This window comes from Symphalangus syndactylus, chromosome 7 (assembly GCF_028878055.3).
Source record: "Symphalangus syndactylus isolate Jambi chromosome 7, NHGRI_mSymSyn1-v2.1_pri, whole genome shotgun sequence".
In the NCBI taxonomy this organism is placed as follows: domain Eukaryota; kingdom Metazoa; phylum Chordata; class Mammalia; order Primates; family Hylobatidae; genus Symphalangus; species Symphalangus syndactylus.
Window position 1 is genome coordinate 104,204,322 of NC_072429.2, and position 23,742 is coordinate 104,228,063.

General features: G+C 35.7%; 1 protein-coding gene across 4 annotated transcripts in view; it reads left to right on the top strand.

The window, feature by feature from the left end:
- Positions 1 to 23,742, top strand: part of ZFPM2 (zinc finger protein, FOG family member 2) — a 484,683-nt gene that overhangs the window by 120,739 nt on the left and 340,202 nt on the right. For all 4 annotated transcript variants that reach the window (XM_055287022.2, XM_063642913.1, XM_055287024.2 and 1 more), the window contains one exon: positions 2,338 to 2,439. In XM_055287022.2, coding sequence (XP_055142997.1) covers positions 2,338 to 2,439 — 102 coding nt within the window. The remainder of the gene's footprint in view (positions 1 to 2,337; positions 2,440 to 23,742) is intronic.

Consider the following 23,742-nt stretch of genomic DNA (forward strand, 5'->3'; position numbering starts at 1 on the left):
ATGGGGCACGGAAGGTAAACCCTTTTTTGTTCCTGAGCCTTTTTTATGGTGTGCCTTTATGCTTGCTAAGACTTGATCTTACTTGTTTTAAAAATTTGTTTTGAAAACTTGGGGCCAGGCGTGGTGGTTCACGCCTGCAATCCCACCACTTTGGGAGGCCAAGGCAGGCAGATCACGAGGTCAGGAGATCGAGACTATCCTGGCTAACACGGTGAAACCCCGTCTCTACTAAAAATACAACAACAACAACAACAAAAAATTAGCTGGGTGTGGTGCCGGGCATCTGTAGTCCCAGCTACTCTGGAGGCTGAGGCAGGAGAATGGCGTGAACTCAGGAGGTGGAGTTTGCAGTGAGCCGAGATCACGCCACTGCACTCCAGCCTGGGCGACAGAGCGAGACTCTGTCTCAAAACAAAACAAAATCAAAAACAAAAACAAAAAACCTTGGACCTTACCTTGCATTTTCATTTGTCAACTTACTCTCCTTGTGTTTTTATTTTCAAAAAGGGACTGTCTTTTTCTGTAAATATCATCCTGTACCTACCACAGTTCCTTAAACATAGTAGATGCTCAATATTTTATGGAAGGAATTTCATTGATGTTCATTCTGATAGTTCTGAAAGGAAAAGTATTTTCAAAAATATTTCAGTTTCAGACAAGGGATTCAGTGGTGTGGTTTATGTATTTTATTCTTTAATATCCACTAGAATCCATACTCTCTGTTAAGTAAACTGAGTTCAACAGAGCTGACCCTGGGTTTCTACATTCCTACTCCTTACCTTTATTACAGTTTTTAAATTCATTTTATGAAGCTACACATAGAAATGAAAATGTATGGAATTTTAACTTCAAAACTCATATTAACATCATGTTAAGTGTCATTTATCGTAATCATGATTTCCTGAAAATTCTGTATTTTCTAAGTAACTTTGGAAGTTTTTAGAAGTTCAGTGGTTTTTTTTGTATAATCATATAAAGATTTAAGTGGTATTAGAGAGTTGGGAAACTGGAAAATAGTTATTGGATACTTCAGAGAAAGCTAGATAGGCAAGCAATTTAATTTACAAATCTTGGCATCATTGGCCGGGCGTGGTGTCATACCTGTAATCCCAGCACTTTGGGAGGCCGAGGCGGGTGGATCACTTGAGGTCAAGAGTTCAAGACCAGCTTGGCCAACATGGTGAAACCCCGTCTCTACTAAAAATACAAAAATTAGCCGGGCGTGGTGGCAGGCACCTGTAATCCCAGCTACTTGGGAGTCTGAGGCAGGAGAATTGCTTGAACCTGGGAGGTGGATGTTGCAGTGAGCTGAAATTGCACCATTGCATTCCAGCCTGGGTGACAGAGCGAGTAAGACTCCTTCTCAAAAAAACAAAAACAAAAACAAAAAAACTTGGCATTATTAAATTCAAGGCATAGTTGCTGTGATTTTGGCATTCATGTTTTTTTGCCTTCATACTTTCTTGTTATTCTGTTTTTATTTTATTACCATTTATGGCAAAATATTAGTTAGTATTTTAAAGTATGCATTATGTTAAAGTGGACTACTTTTCTTAAAAGCAGCACATACTTTGTTAAATTATCACTTAAAATGAAGGTACTCATTAATTAGACTTTTTACTTTTAAAATATGGTTGTATCATTAAGGTTTCTCCTTTGCCATAACTATATTTTTGCTCAGAATGTTACTGCCTTTTTAATGTGAAAATGATGGCATAAAATTGTAGAAACTAGCTGTATTTATTCAACCAAAAATATAGGTTTATAGTTTCTTTTATTGTGAGGAGTTGAGTCACTGGCTAATCATTTAATTATGGCCTTTTATACTACATTTATAAAACAAATAAGACTCAGTCTTAGCAAGCATAAAGCTGGGGAAAAATAAAAGTGTTCTTCAGAGTAATCTAAATTCAACCAAAACCATAAATATGTCTTATTCTATGATATTTATTTATCTGCATCTTGTCTTTAGAAAAGTTATAATTTGGAAATAAATGAGTTAAGTTTTTCTGTATTGAAAGTATTAGAAAAAATTATAAACTGCGGTTTCATTTTCTTCTTATATATATTAATAACTCCAAAGGAAAATTTACATGGAAATGTTTTTATTGTTTATAGTACTTAACTTCATTCATTTATTGATAACAAATACTGATTTTCTTTATTGTGAAGCCATAATAGATATCAAAATAATCATGAACATTTATTAGTATAATGACAATATGTATAACAAACCTGTAATTAGATATATGATAAGGACAGCCCTTTATGAGGATGTGAATGTGAAAGAGAGAGCTTTGCTCATTTTCTTTCTCTCCTTGTGTTGGTGTTTTCCAGGTGATGATGAAGGAATCCAGGAGACAGCAGAATCAGATGGGGACACACAGTCAGAGAAACCGGGGCAACCTGGAGTTGAGGCAGATGACTGGGATGGACCAGGTAAGAGAGAATATTTAAAATTCAACCGTCTTTACTACTGTTAGAAATACACATTTTTCTCTTTTTCTTGAATGTTAGTTAGCTTGCAAAAAATGTTTTTGTGTGTGCTGGTTACATGAGAGTTTAAATAAAGATTATTATTTTAAAGATACTTCTTAGATTTTTGTTACATAAATTATAAAAACCAAAGTGCTACCTCTGGTTGAAGTTTCTGTCATTTTTTTCTTTCATCTTCATGTAAAATTAGTCAATTCTACTTGCTTCTTTGAACAAAGGATCTTTAAGCTACATCCAAATTTAAATTGGGCACAATATTAAAGCTTACAAACAAGAAACAATAGTACTTCAAAGAACTATCATTTTCAGTTTAGTCATGTTTTAAGTCATAGGTTGAACCTCAGTACATATTTAGAAGTTTAGAAAATATCAAAAGATGCCCCCTTTTGATTTAATGTTTGAGTAACATTTTCATTTTGATAAGGAAAATTACAGTTGATTTTAAAGATCTTGATATTTAATCATTTAAAGAAAGACAAAAACTGATCAAAATACTCCACCACACCAATATAAATGTATGTAAATATATAATAGTCAAAAGAACTCTGAAGAAAAAAGGCTTTATATTTGGTGCCAAGTAATTTACAATTGATAGTATATTTATAAATGGAGACTATTATGTCACAAGGTTTAAGAATATAAGTGAGTTCTGAAATAGTTTTAGCCATAATTTCCAAAGCAGTAACATTTTTCATTAAGAAAGATCCCTATATTTCAATCACATTTTCACCCTTGCATGACTTTGCAAATTGCTCTCTGCTGTACGTGAAGAAGAGAGGAACTCCAGCAGTAATTTTCTGAAGCCAGCAGCTGGAAAATATAATGCAAACAAAAATGAAGATACAGTATATCTGATTATTATGATGTCATTTCTAATGTTATTCATCATACACACAAATGTTTGTATTCTGTATACTGTAACATAATGCTATACAAGATTTTATATCAAAAATGTATTATATTTAAAGTACCTTATTACCACATTTTAAGAGTTTGAAGGAAAATATAACCTTCTGGCATTTTCACCTTATGGCATGATGCTTCTTCTCAATGTGGGGAAGGATACCCTAGATTAAAAAAAAATAGGAAAAAGATTTTCCAAACATCTAGGTTTTGTCATGGAGGTTACCTTTAACTTAAAAACAGTGAGTGAACTTTTATATATTATAGTTCCTTTCTTTTTTTTTTTGAGACAGGGTCTCACTCTGTTGCCCAGTCTGGGGTGCAGTGGCATGATCTTGGCTCACTGCAGCCTCCACCTCCCAGCCTCAAGTGATCCTCCCACCTCAGCCCCGCAAGTAGCTGAGACTTCAGGCATGCACCACCACAATTGGCTAATTTTTATATTTTTTGTAGAGACTGGGTCTCACCATGTGGCACAGGCTAGTCTCAAACTCCTGAGCTCAAATGATCTGCCTGACTCAGCCTCCCAAGGGGATTACAGGCATGAGCCACTGCACCCAGCCTCTTATAGTTCTTTTCTTTTCTTTTCTTTTTTTTTTTGAGACGGAGTCTCACTCTGTCGCCCAGGCTGGAGTGCAGTGGCATGATCTCGGCTCACCACAACCTCCGCCTCCCAAGTTAAAGCGATTCTCCTGCCTCAGCCTCCCAAGTAGCTGGGACTACAGGTGTGTGCCACCATGCCCGGTTAATTTTTTGTATTTTTAGTAGAGACAGGGTTTCACCATATTAGCCAGGATGGTCTCGATCTCCTGACCTCGTGATCCGCCCGCCTTGGCCTCCCAAAGTGCTGGGATTACATGCGTGAGCTACCGTGCTCGGCGATAGTTCTTTATTCATAGAATTAAGTATGTATATGTTAATTTAGAAGTGTTTTTACATTTAAAAGTTTAGTTGGCCTTTTAGATACGCCTGCTTGCGAAAAGGTACATTCTGGCTTACTCTTACGATGGGAAAATTTGTAGGGAGTAGGTTTTTATCTTTGTTTATGTCTGGGGCGCATAGCTTTTCCAGTGACTTGTGAGTAAGTAAGCAAATTTTAGGGGATAAAATGCCAAACACATGCTGTACACCCAGTGCTACCTTTTTCAGGAAGCTTTTCGAGAAATAAAGTTGTATTTGTGGCTAAAAAAAGAGGGGGAGAGAAGGTGAACAAGGTGAAGAATTATGCTGTCATTCAAAATGAAGAATTTTCCATTTTCTTTTAAATTTATTTAATGTATTTAATTTAATGTTGTTTTTATTTATTTGATATTGGTAAAACAAAAACTTTATACTCTTTTCTGGGCACATATGGTTATGACAAAACTTTGAAGAGAAAATATGTCTCTAAGCAGGTATGCCTACAAAAAAATTTCTTCTTTGTCTATTATAAAATAAATAATAATTTTTTCTCTATACACATTTAGCCAAAAAAGTGTTTTATTATTATGAAAATCCCTGAATTGAAGTTGATTCGTAACAAAATAATATCTATTTATTTACTTTTCAAGGTAGAATATTCATTAATTTCCTTTAATCAGGAGATTCGGGAGAAAGTAGGGGGTATTTTGTGCTTTCGCTATTGCATAAACAGCAATTACTTCGATGTTACTACTGCAAGTTTTATTATTAGTGAGATAGTATTGGCATTTTCCAAGTGTAGTCAGAGAGAAAATTGTGCAACTTTTAGTGACAGTTTCCAAACATTGGAAAATGGGCTTTACTGATGGTTACCCCATTTACCCTGATACGACTATTATACATTGTTTTCTTGTCTTAAAATATCTCATATGCCCCATGAATATGTACACCTACTGTATACCCACAAAAATTAAAAATTAATAAAAAAATAAAATAGGCTTTAGATTCCATGGGTTTAGGTTCAATTCTGGATTTAATACTCACTAGCTGGGAGATTTTTGGCAAAAAAGTTGGAAGTTTGGCAAAAAAACCCCAAAAACCTGTTCTCTCTTTACCTATATCCTCATTTGTAAAAAATAGAAAATAATATTAACAACTCTTAGAGAATTAAATCAGAACATATACATAAAATGCCAGTGATCATTATTGTGGCTTTGCAGTTGTTGAGTCTTGAAGCCGAACCTTTTAAAAGTCTTCTTAGAGTTTCTAATGCCCAGTAGTATATCTGATGAAATAAAGAGAAAAGTTTTGTCATACTAATTGAGTTTAGCCTCAAATTATTGATTAAGATATGAGGTATTGAAACAGATTTGGATTTCAAGGTCTTCTAATTTTAAGGTTCTCCACCTCAGTTCTGACAGTCACCCTAAGAGAGATGAGTTTCTCTAAAAATAGAACAGAGTCAAAGGACGGGGAAATTATCTAAAGAATTTGAGGCATAGAGCTGACGTCATTTAAGATGGATCAGGATTTATCTTTTTTTAAAAGAGTTTGATTGACGACACAATCCTTTATTGATGGCTGAATTAAATAATGAATCAACTGCCGTCTGAAGTATTCCATTTTATCAAATGCAGATTCCACAGTGGAAAGTACTTTTTTCCTTATGTTATTCAACTAAAAGATATGTTTTGTTATCACTATTGCTCACACCTTTGTTAGCTGTTATGATTAAGTGGAACCTAAACAATCTTTAAGAAAATTATCTTACATGTAAACATTTATATGGTGAAATTCTTTCATGTTTTAATGTTTCTGATTCCTATTTAAGTATACTTCAAGTTCATATGAATCTTTCATGGTTTGAATGAAAAGCTAGACACACTAAGCTAGTAAGGTTCAGGCCAATATAAAAGTCATTATCTCATTATTTCAGTACCTCTCACATCTGTTTTTTAATTTAATTGTTCTTTCTTGCTTATAAAATTTTACTTGGACACTTCTTTGCTTGGAATCTAATTCACAGAACATTTGCTCTTCACTATTCTGGTTTTTCATCTGTCTTTGCCTATATTTTATTTATCTCATCTGTCTTCTTTTTAGTAAACATCTTTTCTTTTCTTTGGTTGTCCTCACAAATTTTTTGTTTTATCACTCTCACAAGTTCTTCAGTTTACCAATATTCTTATACGTCTAATTATTCAATCAATATTTATCTTGAATTTATTGTAATAATTGTTAAAAGCACTTGGGAGAAGTTCAAGGTGTAACATGATGCTGTCCGTATTCTCATTTTTTTGATGTCATTTCCCTCCTGTAGGCTTCTTTAATTATTCATGTACCATATTTGAGTCACTGATGCAATAATTAAGCATCTCATAGAATGGAGAGTAGAGTATGGTTTAAACTACAGAATGAAATGTACAGATTTTAGATTCTGGCATGTTCATTTCAGAAGTTCAGGCCAAGCTTCAGTTTCCTTATCTTTAAAATGGGAATAATAATAGCTTGAAATACTGTGATTTGGATGAAATTTGAAAGAGATGATATTTACAAAGTGTCTGGCACGGAACTTGGGAGAGAATAGGACTTGCTAAATGTAAGTGGTCTTCCCTTACCCTAGGACTGAACTTTGATAAACACTTTTCACTCTGTCCTTTCAGATTGACCAATGGTTGAAATGTTGACCTTATTTTGAAAATAGCGTTTACATCCCTGGCGATCTTAAGAACCACATTCCATGACCGAAGTCTGTTTTATGTACTCATATTTAGAAGGAGACTAGGGAAAGAAGATTTAGGTAAATCTTTATAAATCTGTCATCTACCTTTATGAAACAAGCACCTTAAAAGTCACATCTTACTTACATCAACTTTCAGTATGCTAATTTTCTGAATTACCTTATTAATACATGGTTACTTCTTTTTGCACTTGAGAATAGTGAAAATCTGATTTGTCTGATACAATATTGCATGAAATCTTGGTCTTACCATCAGGCTTATAGCAGCTATAATTGAAACTTCCAGGAGCTCTAATAAAGGAAAATATCATGCTACTTAAATATGCAAATAAGTTCCTGTACCCCCCCAATAACGTGTTAATGCAGACATACACAGGTATAACATTTTGAGCAGGTATTGAAATTCTTTGACACAAACTTTTCAGGATAAGTACATACTTCTATTTAAATAGATTTTAATATTTATATGTTAAGCTTTGGGTCATTTCAATAAAAATGAAGTAGAAAATCAAACACTATATTGATGACTTGATGAATTAATAGAATAAAATTAGTAATCAGTTTTTGTATTATACATTTGCAAATATTAACACTTGCTGCTACGCTGATAAGTCAGAGTATCCATCAAAGGTAAATTATTTTGGGGTAATGTCATGAATGGAGAAGACCAAAAACATTCCCTCTGTTTATATCTTGGCTCTACCACTTATCAATTTTGTGACTTTGAGCAAGCTATTAACACTCCAAGGCCTCAGTTTCCTTGTTTGTAAAATAGGGCTAATAATAATAACTACCTCATTAATGAGATTTTACATCTAAAGCATGGAGCTCAGAGCTTTCTAAGTGCTCAATTAATTACTCTTAATATTACTTTTACTATCATTTCAGCAATTGTACCTGTGTGGCCATTACAATGCCTTACATGTAATAAGTCCTTGTTAAACATTAGTTGCAGTGAGTTAATTTGGCAAAATGATTTTGCAATGTAAAAGTCATCGTAATATTATGTTAAGTATGTTCTATTCCACCTGACTTAAAACATGATTCAATTCAAGAATTTTTAATGTAAATAAATTTTCAAAAATATATGTCTAGGGCAAAATCAGACCTGTCTGCTTGTTGCATCTTGACTAAAAATTGGCCAAAGTATCTGTAAATAAGTTGCTTTATACAGTTGCTGTTCAACATTATGGATATATACAGATGATCAGGCAAGTTCTGCTTTGTACTTTAAATTAAACTAGTAAGATGATCACTTTTGCATAAAGTGAAAACTGTAGCCAGAAGACCACTATGAGATAGAAGCACATACTTAATGATACAGCTTTTTCCCCTCTTTACTAGTCCAAAGAAGGGCCTGAAGATTACAGTTCTGATTTCGTTTCCTTTTTGATTGGGAAAATGTGGTAGATATAAGATCTGGGAAATGCCATTTGAAGTAAATTAACAGAAACCTATGAAACATAGTTAACCATAGATATAGTCTGACAGTAAGAAGAATATTGTGAGAAGCGGAGGAAATCCTAGAATGACTGTGTATTACTCTGACAGTGAATTGGTATTATCTCTGCTATCAGATAATGCAGTTATCATTAATTTTCACATTTGCATTTCAATCTTTGGAAGGAAATGACTCTTGCCGGATGAAGATAAGAGCTCTGTACCACTATAATGAACCATCATTTTATCTCAATGCTTTGTGTCCATATGAAAATGAGGCAGAGAGGAATGTGTGTGTATGTGTGTGTGTGCTCACATGTGTGTGTATGGGGGGGTCAGGAAAATATTATAACAAAGTGTCAAAAACTGGTACAGACTTTTGAGCCCTTTATGAAACAAGAGGGGGTAAAAAATAAATCTTCTGTAGTGTAGTTAAGTGGATATCGGATTAAAAGATGAAAGCCTGACCCTTTGTAGAACAGAATGCCACATGAACACAGTAAAAAAGTTCTCTTTTATTCCCTACTCCAGTTTGCACTCTCATATAGAATTAGGACAGACATAAACACAACCAACAAGAAAAAAAAGGTAGGTTGGATCACTGTTTGGAAAGACAGCTAATGTCTTTGATTCATAAACAATTTTATAAAGTATTCCAATTTATTATTACTATTATGATGATTATACTTCTTCAGCTGTATAAGAATGGGAACTAAGTATTTAGATAGTGGCTTGTTTTAGAGTTTGCAAACATCTAATTTGTTTACATAAGTTAAATTGAGAAATTCAAGTTAAAGATAATGAATTTGAGATAAATTTTCCTTGGACCTTTTCATTGCAGTGACCTTTTCATGAGACACGGTACTGGAAAATGGATACAGTGTCAAATTTTATAATTATCTTATGGTCCCCCAAATATATGACAATTCACTAATTATTTACAGTAGAAGCTCCCTCAACTAAACGACAATTTCCATCCCTCTCTAAAACTTACTGATTAAAGCTATTTTGGGTTGAGTTCTATACCGCCAAATTTATATGTTCAAATTCTAACCTTCAGTACCTCAGAATGTGGTGTTCTTTGGAGATAGGGTTGTTGAAGATATAATTGGTTAAGATGAGGTTGTAGTAAAATAGGGTGGACCCTTAATCCAGTGTAACTGGTCTTCTCTGGGAGACATGCAGGAGAGCGCCTTGTGGAGATAAAGGCAGAGACCCCAGTGATACTTCTACATACCAAGGAAAGCTAAAGATTGCCAGTAAACCACCAGAAGCTAGAGGAGAGAGGCATGGAACAGATACTTCCTCACAGCCCTCAGAGGGAACCAATCCTGTTGACACCTTGATCTTGGACTTTTAACCTCCAGAACTGTGAAACAATGAATTCCTGTTATTTCAGCCACTCAGCAAACTGACACTGGAGCCAGGAGTTAGAAAGAAACTATGTGGGCAGTCACTTGTATGCTTCCCAGGCATACTTTTTACTGTAATTTTTAATTTGTTTTAAATATTGTCTAAACCAATGAAATATGTTCACAAAAAATATATTATTTCTATGAAAACTATGTTGAAACCTTCAAAAGACTGGCTAAAGGAAAATCACTAAAAAATGTAGGTATGGTCAAAAAACTTTGAATAATTTGCGAGAAAAATCTTACAAAATGTTAAAGAAACTTCACTTAAATAGCTTTGCAAGCTTTTACATCCTCCATTCTAATGAAACAAACTAGAAATCATACATGAAGGATGTGAATGCTGTTTATAGAAGTGAAACACAAATTGGTTGGTCTATATAAAATTCTAGACCCTATATCAAAAGTTTGATGCTTTTATGCATTATAAAGTAAAATATAATGCTTATAACGCTATTTAAAAAATATTTCTATGGATTGAATAACCACTACCCACCCCAGTTGTGTCCACTAATAGGGTTTTACTGTGTTCTTTCTCGTTGAACCATAATTCAGCTTAGAATGCATCTCAACAGGGCACTTTAGAAAGACACTACCAGTCAGTAGGAATTGGTATATAAGAAATATCTTTGCCATTCGTTCTATAACCTCCATTATTAAAATGTATGCACTGTCCAGGCACGGTGTCTCATGCCTGTAATCCCAGTGCTTTGGGATGCCTCGGTGGGAGGATCTCTTGAGCCCAGAAGTTTGAGACCAACCTGGGCAACATGGTGTAACCTTCATTTCTGCAAAAAATTTTTAAAAAATTAGCCAGACGTGGTGACTGGCACCTGTGGTCCAAGCTACTTGACAGGCTGAGGCAGGAGGATTGCTTGAACCTAGGAATTTGAGGCTGTAGTGAGCTGTGATCCTGCTACTGCACTCCAGCCTGAACAACAGAATGAGTCCCTGTCTCAAACAGCAACAACAACAAAACAAAACAACAAACAAATGAAATCCAAAATTATGTGTTAAATATTTATATTGGACCAGGGATTATTGGCATTGATTTCCTTGTACCAGTATTGTGCTCTGAAAATATATGTGAGAATAAATTGACTCTCGTATCTGGAAAGCTGAAAGAAATAAGTAAACCTGTTTTATTTTTATTTTGTCTGGTTTTAAAAATAACTTAAGTGGGCTTAAAATATAAGTAAAGATCAACATGATATGCATTAGAAGTAGTTTAAAATCATGAAAAATAAAATAGATGCATAGAGATATATACAATTTAATATTAATGTGCCACAAATTTGGAACTAAATTACTAGAAGGCTAATATGGACTGAGTACACAGATAAATTAGTTAGGGCAAGTTTATGTTTTCAACTACATATTTAGTATCAACTATATGCAACACTCAGTGTTAGGCCCTAGGATATACAGCAGTAAATAAACCAGAGTGGTCTCAACTTCAGAGAGTGTATTTTCTACCAGAAATTGAAAATTGTTTTAATAATGATTTTTGAGTGCTTATTGCATATGTGATAGCTTTTCTCTAGAAGTAACTTAAATGATACCATAAAACTGTATTATCAGTGGTGGGGCCAGCCCAGTCTGGTGGAAAGAGATTCAGTAATGACTTTTGTGAGGACCAATTATTTTTAACTTAATTTGTTTTTATTTTTATTTTTTATATTTTAATATGCAAAGTTTTAAACATGCATCAAAGAAGAGGGAAGAGTACAATGAATTCCCATGTATCCATTGCCCAGCTTCAATAATTATCAACTTTTAGCTAATCTGGTTTCATCAATTCCTTCTAAATTTTTTTTCTAGAGTTTTTTGTTTTGTTTTGTTTTTTTTTTTTTTTTTTTTTTTTTTTTTTTTTTTATTATACTTTAGGGTTTTAGGGTACATGTACACAATGTGCAGGTTTGTTACATATGTATCCATGTGCCATGTTGATTTCCTGCACCCATTAACTCGTCATTTAGCATTAGGTGTATCTCCTAATGCTGTCCCTCCCCCCTCCCCCCACCCCACAACATTCCCCGGAGCGTGATGTTCCCCTTCCTGCGTCCATGAGTTCTCATTGTTCAATTCCCACCTATGAGTGAGAACATGCGATGTTTGGTTTTTTGTCCTTGCGATAGTTTACTGAGAATGATGTTTTCCAGTTTCATCCATGTTTTGTTTTTCTTTTTGAAATGAAGTCTTGCCCTGTCACCCAGGCTGGAGTGCAGTGGCACGATCTCAGCTCACTGCAATCTCCGCCTCCTGGATTCAAGTGATTCTCCTGCCTCAGCCTCCCTAGTACGCCACCACACCCAGGTAACTTTTTTTTATTTTTAGTACAGATGGGGTTTCACCATGTTGGCCAGGCTAGTCTCGAACTCCTGACCTCAAATGATCCACCCGCCTCAGCCTCCCAAAGTGTCTAGAGTATTTTAAAGCGAGTTTCAGAAATCATGTCATTTCACTCATAGGTACTTTGATAGTCTGTCTAATAAATGAGGACTTTTGTTTTAAACAAATATCAATATAACACATAAAAATATTCTTAATATTATCTAAAACTCAATTCATTTTCAAACTTCCCTACTTATCTCAAAAAATGTCTCTAGGGTTGGTTTATTGGAATCAGGATTCAATAAAGATCCATGTATTGGTTTATATGAAAAGTCTTTTCGAATGGATAGCAGTCTCTCTCCCCCTACACTCACCCCCCACCCCCATACACACACTTATTTGTGGAAATGAATTAATTTCTCCTGGAGTATTTTTCGTGTTCTAAATTGGGTAGATTGCATACTGGTGGTGTTGTGTAGCATGTTCTTCAATACCCCACATTTTTGTAAATTGGTTGTTAATCTAGATCCTTGAATAAATTCAGGTTTGATATGGTGGGCATCAATACTGCCTACACATTGCTTGGTGCTTCTTACTGCTTTATTTATTTTATTTTATTTTTTTGAGACGGAGTCTCGCTCTGTCACCCACGCTGGAGTGCAGTGGTGCGATCTCGGCTCACTGCAAGCTCCGCCTCCCGGGTTCACGGCATTCTCCTGCCTCAGCCTCTCCGAGTAGCTGGGACTACAGGCGCCCGCAACCACGCCCAGCTAATTTTTTGTATTTTTAGTAGAGATGGGGTTTCACCGTAGTCTCGATCTCCTGACCTCGTGATCCGCCCACCTCGGGTTCCCAAAGTGCTGGGATTACAAGCGTGAGCCACCGCGCCCGGCCTTCTTACTGCTTTATATCAGCAGACAAATAAAGACTGGGTGCCCCACTGGATGCTCCAGTGCACTATCAGTACAAGTGTGTGATGTACTATGTGGTGGGAATGCTCACATGTACTATCACTACACTTACACTTATAATGATAGTACTGTGAATCAGGTGATTTAGGTGTTTTCAGCCTGATCTGATGTTTGTGAAGTTTCTGATCAACTTTTCCCTAATAATTATTGCCAGGATTCATTGTATCTGTAGGATTTGCAAAATGCTGGTTTTCACATTTTGTCATTTTTTGTCTGAATTTATTAGCTAAAATCATTATCTTATGAAAATCTTCCCTTCGTCCACTATTTGATTATCCCTAAATACTGTTCATAAAGAAAGGGGAGGATAAATGCATCGTTCTCATTATTTACAAATTTTTGGAATAGTGAATTGGTGCCTTCACCCTCCAAAAGTGACTAAGACCTCAGGGTGGTTTCTGAGACCTTCTGACGTGAACATAATAGATTTTGATAGCCTATTTACTCCTAGCATGATAAAATGTCAGAGGTTCACTTGTTAGTTTTCTGTTCTAAACCTGGGGTGAGCTGTTTATCCAAGGATCGTGGGTTACTGTTCCTGAGATTTGGTACAAGATAAGCATCTCAAATCTGAAAATTCAAAATCCAGAATGCTGAGTGCTGACATGGTATTCAAAGGAAATGCTCACTGGAGCATTTTAGAATTTTGATTTTCTGATTTGGGATGCTCAACAAGTAATGCAAATATTCCAAAAATTTTTAAAAAATCTAAAATCCAAAATATTTCTAGTTCCAAGCATTTCAGATAAGAGATACTCAATTGGTATTTAAAGACCTCAATCTAGGTAAAAGGGGTGTAAAGTATTTCTTTAAATTAAAATCTGAAAGAGAAAAAGGTGTTATTAGTTGGACAGAACGTGGGAAGGGGGCTTGAGCAAAAACTGGAATTAGAGTAACCTGGGCAGAATATGCAGCGTTTTCAAAACCCTTGTCATGAGAAGGAAGGTGAATTCAAGGCCATTGTGATTGGAGCTAAGAGCGCCACCCAAGAGAGTGGTATAAGATGAAGCAGGGTTCACATTCTTCAGTGCCTTGTAGTCTGTAATACTATTATTGGATTTAAACTCAAAGCCAATCTGAAGACATATAATGCAGAGAAGTCACATGCTCATGTTTGCATTAAAAATAAAAAAAGAAACGACTCTGATGACTATGTAGAGAGTGGACAGAAGGAAATAAAAATTCACTGGCCTTATCAAGATGTCACAGTGGCTTGTAGAGAGCACTTTATATATTTGTTAGTGTCATTATATGTGGCTTTCTCAATGTAGAATATTTTGACACCATTTACTGAGGTAAGAAAGACTAAAGGAAAGGCACGTTCATGGAGTAAGATGATGAGTTGGATTTTTAATACGGCACGTTTTTTATTTACTTGAGATATCCAAATGGAGCTGTTGAGTAGAACATTGGTAATATAGCCAGGAGCTTGGAAGAAAGGTCTGGGGTAGAGATAGAAATTGGAGAGTTAGCAAAGTACTCATGGCAGTGGAATTCTTGGGAGAAGATGTAATTGCCTAGTATAGAAATATAAACCAGAGGGCTGCAAAACAAACCTCTATCCCCTAGAGATAGGAGACAGAAATTCCCTATCTTTAGGGGAAGGCTAGAGGAAGAAAAGTCATCGAAGAAGACTGATAAGCAATGGCCAGAGAAGATGGGGAAAACCAGGAAAATGTTTTTTTTGTTTTGTTTTGTTTTAAAGAAGGAAGGGGCTATGCCTGGCTTAAATGGTGCTGAGAGGCCAAGATGGAGATTTAAGAATTTCCTTAAATTTAGTGACATCCGGATATTAGTGATTTTAACTAGAACTATCTCATGGAGCTCTGGTGACAGAAACCAGACTGTGGTAGGTTCAAATGAGAGGGAAAAACAAGCACATGGAATTAGCTGTAGTAAACAACCATTGTTGATAAATAAACATGTAAAACATTTATTGTCAAATAAATATGTAAAATACATTTTCTTGGTAAATTGAATCAATATATAAAGTACTTAGACTTCCTTAAAACTCTCTGGTAATTGATTAAAATTATTCATTATCATTTACCTCTTATTTTTGCCTAAGAATTTTCCAAACTTCTGAATTTAGGGGTGTGCTTCCAGAGAAATTCGTATTCCTGTGTTAAACTACTCTGAATCTATTATCCATTCACTTTATTAAATTGTTTTAGTTTTTGTTTTCTGCCCCTACAATATCTTCAGGTTTTCCATAGTATTATTTCTTTTTTTGTTTGTTTGTTTTGAGACGGAGTCTTGCTCTGTTGCCCAGGCTGGAGTGCTCGGCTCACTGCAACCTCTGCCTCCTGGGTTCAAGCGATTCTCCTGCCTCAGCCTCCCAAATAGCTGGGACTACAGGCTCGCACCACCATGCCTGGCTACTCTTTTGTATTTTTATCAGAGACGGGGTTTCATCGTGTTAGCCAGGACAGTGATCCACCAGCCTCGGCCTCCCAAAGTGCTGGGATTACAGACGTGAGCTACTGCGCCTGGCCATGTTATTTCTTTTAAATTTCGGCCGGGCGCAGTGGCTCACGCTTGTAATCCCAGCACTTTGGGAGGCCGAGACGGGCGGATCACGAGGTCAGGAGATCGAGACCACGGTGAAACCCCGTCTCTACTAAAAATACAAAAAATTAGCCAGGCGTGGTGGCGGGCGCCTGTAGTCCCAGCTACTCGGAGAGGCTGAGGCAGGAGAATGGCGTGAACCCGGGAGGCGGAGCTTGCAGTGAGCCGAGATTGCGCCACTGCACTCCAGCCTGGGCAACAGAGCGAGACTCCGTCTCAAAAAAAAAAAAAAATAAATAAATAAAAAATAAATAAATATATAAATTTCATCATTTCAACCTTTGTCTCTCAATAACTTTGGCTTATCAAATAGCTTATGATTTTTGTGAGGTTTATCACTTTTAATGTGCTTGATATGTTACATTTGCTAACAATAAATTATATAATATACATTTGTACTATGCATTTGATATGTTAGAGGTATGCTTTCTTTTTCAGTAGCCAAACAGATAACAGCCAGTATGTTGTTACTGTATTTTGGTTGTTGTTTTAACCTCAATAGCACATTTAGACCTTGGGCATTATTATATCTTTGTCTTTATAATAAACTCATGCACTTGTTTCTAAGATTGATACTTGGAGCTTGCAACTTATTCATTCATAAATATAACTTACCTATGCTTTCTAGATTCTGTACTTCTTCCCCTGCACCTTCGTAGACCTACATTGAATTAATTAATTTAATTAGTTCAAACATTTATTGAAAAAGAACTATGCAGTAGGCTCCAAGGATCAAGTGATGACTTAGTCTACCTTAAAAAGCTCACAGTACAAAAGAGAAGATAGACAAATGTTGAGATAATTAAAATACATGGCTTCGGGTACAGTGATAGAGGCATTCACAGTGTGCAGTGTGATGCTGGTGGTAAGACATGATGCTGATGAGGTAACACAGGAAATAATGATCTCGTCAAGCAATCCCAAGGGAGTGATAAATTCACATTGGACCCACTTTAAGTTGTTACTCATAGATAGAAAATGGTTTTTGTTTGTTTGTTTGTTTTTCCAAGTCTAATTCCATAGCATGTGTGGTAAACATGCTTTCATTTTGCCTGCAGAGAAGCCTTCACTTCCCAGCTAGACCTGCTACCTGGAAGGCACTGTCCTTCCTGTCACTCTCATACCTGAGGAAAGGACAGACTCTCTGAAAGACAAGGGAAAATACAGTTTCCTGCAGGCAGAGAAGGGACTCCAGATTTAGACACGAGGCTGCCTATTGAAGATATGTTACATCTACCAACTATATAAAGGCAACAATATAAGGGTTTGGTAAAAGATTAGCAAAGAAATCTAACCAGGGACTCTGGTGGCCTTACTGTTCTTGCCTGGTGTTCGGAAGTAAGGCTGACTTGGCTCTTGGCTCTTGGAGGTTTTTGGAGAGTTTGAAGGGAATAAGAAAGGAAGCCTCAAGGGATGTCCTCTGAACTTCTTGCCTACGGCAGAGTCTTTTTGACAAAATTCCCATGGGCCGTATATAAGGTATAGTTAAAAGAAAATTGCAAAATATTGCATGTTTTCAAATTTTTAAAAATTTAATACAAGGTCACATACAAAGAAGCAAAGAAAAAGAGCATATTTCATCTTAAACATACCTTTATCTTTGGGTGAATACACAAAGAATCAAAGATTCCTTTTTGTTTTCATGGCAGAGAATCAGTTGAAATGAATGTTACACTCCGTGTAAAGACAGTCACAACCTTACCAATGGAATGAAATTAAAAAAAAAAATTGTTTCCCCCCCATTACCTTTTCCATATTAATCAATGAAGATTGTTACATTTTTGAACATTGTATTAATAATATAAAATGAAAACAACAAATAGACAAATATATTCTATCAGGGTTGGAGACACGTTGCCACTTACAGAATTAAGTAGGCTGTATGCCAAATAATATAAAAATGATCGAGTATCTGAAATTGACAGTGCATATTTTCAGTGTGTATTTTTAATAAGCAATGCATTATTTCATTTGACATTACTTTTAGTTATATTTTCTCTATAAAAGCAATTAAAAGAAAAGCAAGCCAAAAGAAAAGAAAAAAGAGAAGAAAGCATTTTCCATCTTCAGAGTCTTTGGTCTTTCAGTTCTATTTTTTTAATTAGATGTTTTCCAGAACATTATCATATTCCTTAGTAGAGAACATTTTTTTTGTTTTACTCTGCAAGTTCAATAAGGGGGACATCGGATCCCCTTGCCATTAAACAATAATTATAGTAATATGATTAAAGCAACAGTTTCTTAATAGGGTGATAAAGGAAAAAAACTTTAAAAAAATTATTCTCACCAATTTTAATGCTATAACTGGGCATGAAAAATATTCTACAAACTGTTTTCTTATTATTAAAGAAGTCACTTGAATGGCCTTTCTTTTTTTCTTTCTCTGAGACAGGATCTCACTCCTTCACTCAGGCTATAGTGCAGTGGTGCAACCACAGCTAACTATTCTCCCACCTCAGCCTCCCAGGTAGCTGGGACCACAGGTGTACAAAATCATGCCCAGCTAGTTTTTTGTTTTGTTTTGTTTTGTTTTTATTTTTGTGGAGATGGGGTCTCACCATGTTGCCCTGGCTGAGTAATTCTTGTTAATTATGCAAATACAAGGCAAATAGGAACCAGAACCTTCCAAACTGGGTGTGTGTGTGGTGGCGGGGGAGGGTGCTTTGTCACTTTGTGATAAATACTCCCTGTCTAGGAAATCTCCGAACCCTGGAAGGAGGTAAGAGACTGATTGGCATATCAGTCTCTTTGTGATATGCCAATCTGTGGTGATCAACCAAACTCCACTAATTTCCCCCCAATTTGGGGTATGTATTGGCCTGCTCAGGCTCCCATAACGTAATACCACAGACTGGGTGGATTAAACAACAACAATTTTTTTCCTCATGGTTTTGGAGGCTGGAAGTCCAAAATCAAGGTATCGGCAGGCTTGGTTTCTAGTGAGGCCTCTCTTCCTAGCTTCCAGATGGCTGTCTTCTTGTTGCGTCCTTGCCTCACTTTTTCTGCGTGTGTGAGGACTCCTGCTGTGTGTTCCTCTTCTTACATGGATAGCATTCCTACTGGCTTAGAGTCCTCTCCTTATGATCTCATTTAACCACAATTACCTCCTTAAAGGCTATACCTTCAAAGAGAGTCACATTGGGGATTAGGGCCTCAACATATGAGTTTTGGGGGAACAGAGTTCAGTCCATAGTGGAGTGGATACGGTGGCTGTAACCAAAGTCTGCTGTCAGGAAAAAGACACCAAGGGAAGATTTCTGGAAGGCAGATAAAGCCAGGACTCAACACTAGGGCCTTTGGGTTTAAGAGAGAGGGCTGCTTCCCTCACCCCTTGTTCCTAAATCTAGAACCCTCTGGGACCAGATAGCATTCCCTGGGGTCCTGCTCTGGGAAAGGATGACTAAGCTGAGATGTGAGTGTTGATTAAGTGAGTGGAACCCTGCAGCCTAAGGTTGTATAGGAGCAGAAGCTGTTGGGGTATCACTTCAGTGGAGAAGGCAAATCAATTTTCTTGTGCGGGAAAGGTTTTCAATAGTGACACCAAAACATAGCAAGCAAAGCTGGGACTCCAGTGGCCTAACGGATCTACTGGCTCTTCCAAATCCTGGAGAATTTAGGGAGAATAAAGAAGGTCTCAAAAGGAAGAGGCTTTACCTGAGGCAAAATTGGGGAAGTTTACCCAAAGCTGACAAATGAGGGAAGAACACATAGGAAACCCAGAGAAGGAGGCATCTCTTTTGCTCTGAAAGGCCAGTTAAGGCCACTTGCCTTAATAATCATGGAAACATCCAACAGGTAGAAAGTGAGAGGAGAGGAAAAGGTATTCCAGCATCGCAGGCACGGGGAGCATGGCCCACCTGGCATCATATGGAGGGTGAAATGGGGTTAGGAGTGAGTTGAGGGCTTGCATTAGACACTCAGGCAATAGGCTTTTAAGAAATTTGGGTAAAATGAAAGGTGTCAACATCATTGATAAGTATTTGTGTTCAGTATGAGAATGCGTTGAAAGTGAAGGAGGAAGTACTTTTACCTTGCTTTGTCTGAGCAGTATAAAGCAAGTAAAAGCAAGAGTTTTCTTATGGTTATACATACAAAATGAACCACTTATTATGCTGAAAAGAAAAAAAAATGCTCCATGCATTGTGAAAAAATACTTTAACTATTTTAACTTATTAAATGTAACAATTATTTTATATTCAATATTAAATTTTAAATATGAGATGTTAAAAAGCACTCAACTACATATAATGCACTTTTTTGATATCTGACATATTGGTGTGGATAATAGAAAAAAATTTTGATTATCAAGAACAAGTAGACATTTTTGAAAAGCTCAAATTATTCATTTATAAAAAAATCATAATTACCATTATGTGGCAAAATTAATTTCTTATAAAATAGCTTCACGGCCTAGAAAATGGAAATAAATTATTTTAGGAACTCATGTAGCTTAAGGCTACTATTTCATGTCAATAATTCATGATTAATATATAGTGGAATATTTTAGCAGATTTTAAAATTAAAAGAGATTGTCAATTGAGTTCTCTGGATTTGACTCATTCTTTACTCTTAAAGTAAGCATGGTAAAATAAAATAACTTGAAATGCCAGATATTCAAATACAGTAAAATGAAGATGGCATTATATTTAACTGTTATAGAAATGCATGAAATATTTCAACCATGGTTTAAAATTACCTGAAATTAATAATTCTCCTGATTTCCTTTGGGCTTTTACTATTAAATCTGTAGGATTCAGGATGTGTCTTCCGGTTAGGCTCACTGGTAGTCATTTTCAGAAATTCTAAATCATTCAAATAAAAGGGCTTAAAGGTAAACTTAGTAAATCAGAGGTCCTAAAGCATTTATTTTTCAGAATGTTATTCTTTTGAAATGATAAAACAACTATCTAGGACTAGTGTTGAGGTTGTAAAATTCTACTTTTTGGAAATGCTTCCTCTTCTGTGATCTTTTTAGCATTCTCTTTTTCATTCCCATCTCTGGTATCTACTATGTATTAAGAGTTTACTGTGTGCCGGTTACTGTTATAGGCATGAGAGATATAAGAGCGAACAAATTCTCATTGATTTCCCCATAATAACTTTAGGGGTACTATTTTCATCTTGACCAATCAGGAAACTGAGGTATAGGAATGTTAAGAAACTTGCCTAAAGTCACACAGCGGATAATCCTGGAATCAAAATTAAGCAGCCTGTTCTCCAGAGATTGTGTGTATGTCACCATTCCATTATCTGTTTTTCATACAATGAGCTCTTCTTGATTGTCGCACTTATTGTTTGCTACCATATTTTGAGATTCCCCTACCTAACTGGAGTTCTTTCTTCTTCCCTAAAATATAAGCAAGGAACAATATGATTTATTTTTCTTTAAACCTGTTTATTAAGTTTAATTTATATTTTAATAAACTTTTAAGAATTGTTTCCTTTCCAATGCACAACTTTTTGGTTTCTGTGTTTAGTTCATCATTTATGTGTCTTCATCCTGGAAAGCACATAATAATCTTAGTAACCTCCACCATTCATCAAGCACCCTGGCTCCAGTCACCTGGTGCTCCAGGCTGCAGAGCACCTTGGCTCCAATCCCAATAGGTAATCCCTATTTTATAGCTAAGGATGTTAAGTCTTAGAACCGTTAAATGGTTTACCTGGTTTCATTGCTAACAGAGGACAAAGTCAGGCCTGACCTTACTGCTTCCCTCTGCGAAGCTTCCTGTGCGAAGAAGGCTGGACGAGGGAGAGACTAAGGTCACAAGTCAAATTCCAGGGAAGGAAGGTAAAGGTAATGGGAGGCAGAATCTCAGATGAAAATTGCCTTCAAATTCTGCTGCTCCATTCCCCTGCTCAGTAAATTTGCACAAATTACTTAATATTTCTGCCTGTCAACTTTCTATCTCTACAATGGGAGTGCTATATACATGCTTCATAGGGCTTTATATTATATAAGTGAATTAATGATAAGAGTGCCTGACACTAAGTATTGTGTAAGCAATATAACCATGACATCATCATCAGCATCGTCATGATCCTTATTTTGTATACAGATTTTTTTTTGTCTAAAATTTTGCTTCAACCTTGTGTCTTCTTCCCCATTATATTTCTTTAACTTCTGAATGGCCAAAGAAATAGCGAATCAGTTTGTATCTATGTTGTTCAAAAAATAAGTCGTTTATTCAATTCAACGTCGTTGATTAAAGTGATGCTAGCTTCAGTTCAAGTTGAAGTGCTAAAATATTTCAGATTGAAAAATATAATTTAGGCAGGTGCTCCTTATGCTCAGCTTCATTCTGCGGTGGATTTGAGTAAATAATAAAAAACAAAATTTAAAATGATGGAATAAATTATTAAAGCAGATGAAAGAAAACATAGATAGGAAAATGGCAGAGACAAGAATAATATAGTTGCACGGGTAACTAAACCATGGAGTCCAAGATAGTTGCTTAAAATGGGCTGAAAATATAATTTTAAGCTTCCTTGCAGCCAGTGTTTGCAAGTCTGCCCTTATATTCATTTATTAATTGATCAACATTATAGGTAGCTTTATATATGTATATAAACCATCTCTCTATATTTAAAACTATATATGTGTGTATATATAAACACATATATACATATATAGAGTTTTATAAGCTATATATATTTGTGTGTATATATAGTTTATAAAAACACATTATATAGTTTTCTATAGTGTGTGTGTGTATATATATATATATATATAAAACTTTTGTGTTATATGCTCTTTGAAGGAAAGAAAGGATGATCACTTTTAATGATTGGTTATTAGCAGTATTACAATAATAGCAATGTTGGATTAAAAACTTGCAATTGAAGAAGAGGAGCTCCGATTAACTCAGGACAACATATTTATTCATTTATCTCTAAACAAACAAACTAGCAAATAAATAAATAGCTAACTGCAAAATCTCATGATTTTAGGGTTCTTCTTGTGTGGGTGAAATGAAAAATCTCTCATTCATCCAGGTGGCCTTGGGTTGCTTCTTAATGAGAGAATGTGATGGAAATTTTCTATCTTCTAACGCTGTTACATTTTTTTTTCCAAAAAGGAAGATAATCTTATCTCTTCCACAGATGACTGCATATTCTATTGCCATCCTTTTCAAATTGAGAAATCTGCATTTACCTCTTAGCGTCTACACTTAAATGCTTGAAGAATCTAGCCCAACCAACATATTGTAAGTGAACTCTTGAATGAGCTGATAGCCATGAATTTTGTGAGGAATACACATGCCAGAATTAAGAAAGTACAAAATCCCCGCCTCCCTGCTAGGCGTCTTCTCTCTTCCCTTTGTTTTTTCTGAGGGCCTCACAGTTTGCAGAACAGCCTTCTTATCTCTCTTTCCTTTTCTCTTTGGGACTTGCCTTCCACAGACCTCTTCAGACATTCTTGCAGAATTGTTCCCATAAGATCTCTATTTTCAATTGGCTTTATACCTTCCAGTTTTATGGCCCATCCAGAACAGCTCAGTTCACTTTCTGAAGAAGAAATAAGAAAGTGCAAAATGTTACCACATCTTTCCTCCTGTGTTTTCAAAAAAACCACATTTGATGCTTTCTATTTTATATGCTTTTACAGAAATTCTCTTTAAAAATCAAATATATGCTTATCATTATTTTAATAAAACCTCTGCTGAGTAAATGAATTTTATAGAATTGGGGGAAAAAGTTTGCAATGAATGGTGGATGGTACTGCTATTCAATAGGGAGCTCTTAAAAATAGAGCAAATGCATAAGACATTTTTTGCAGTTTTCAATTTGTAAGAAAATGATTTCATTAGAGGGGAAAAAAGAGAGAGAGAAAACCATCAGTCAGGATGTGGGAGAATGCAGGCTCCTGATGAGACCAGCGGAGAAGACAAACTAAGTGTATGGATGCAGATTAGGCCTCAGAAGATGAGGGTGTAAAAGGGATTTAATGGTGGGGTGGATTATAGAAATCCATGTA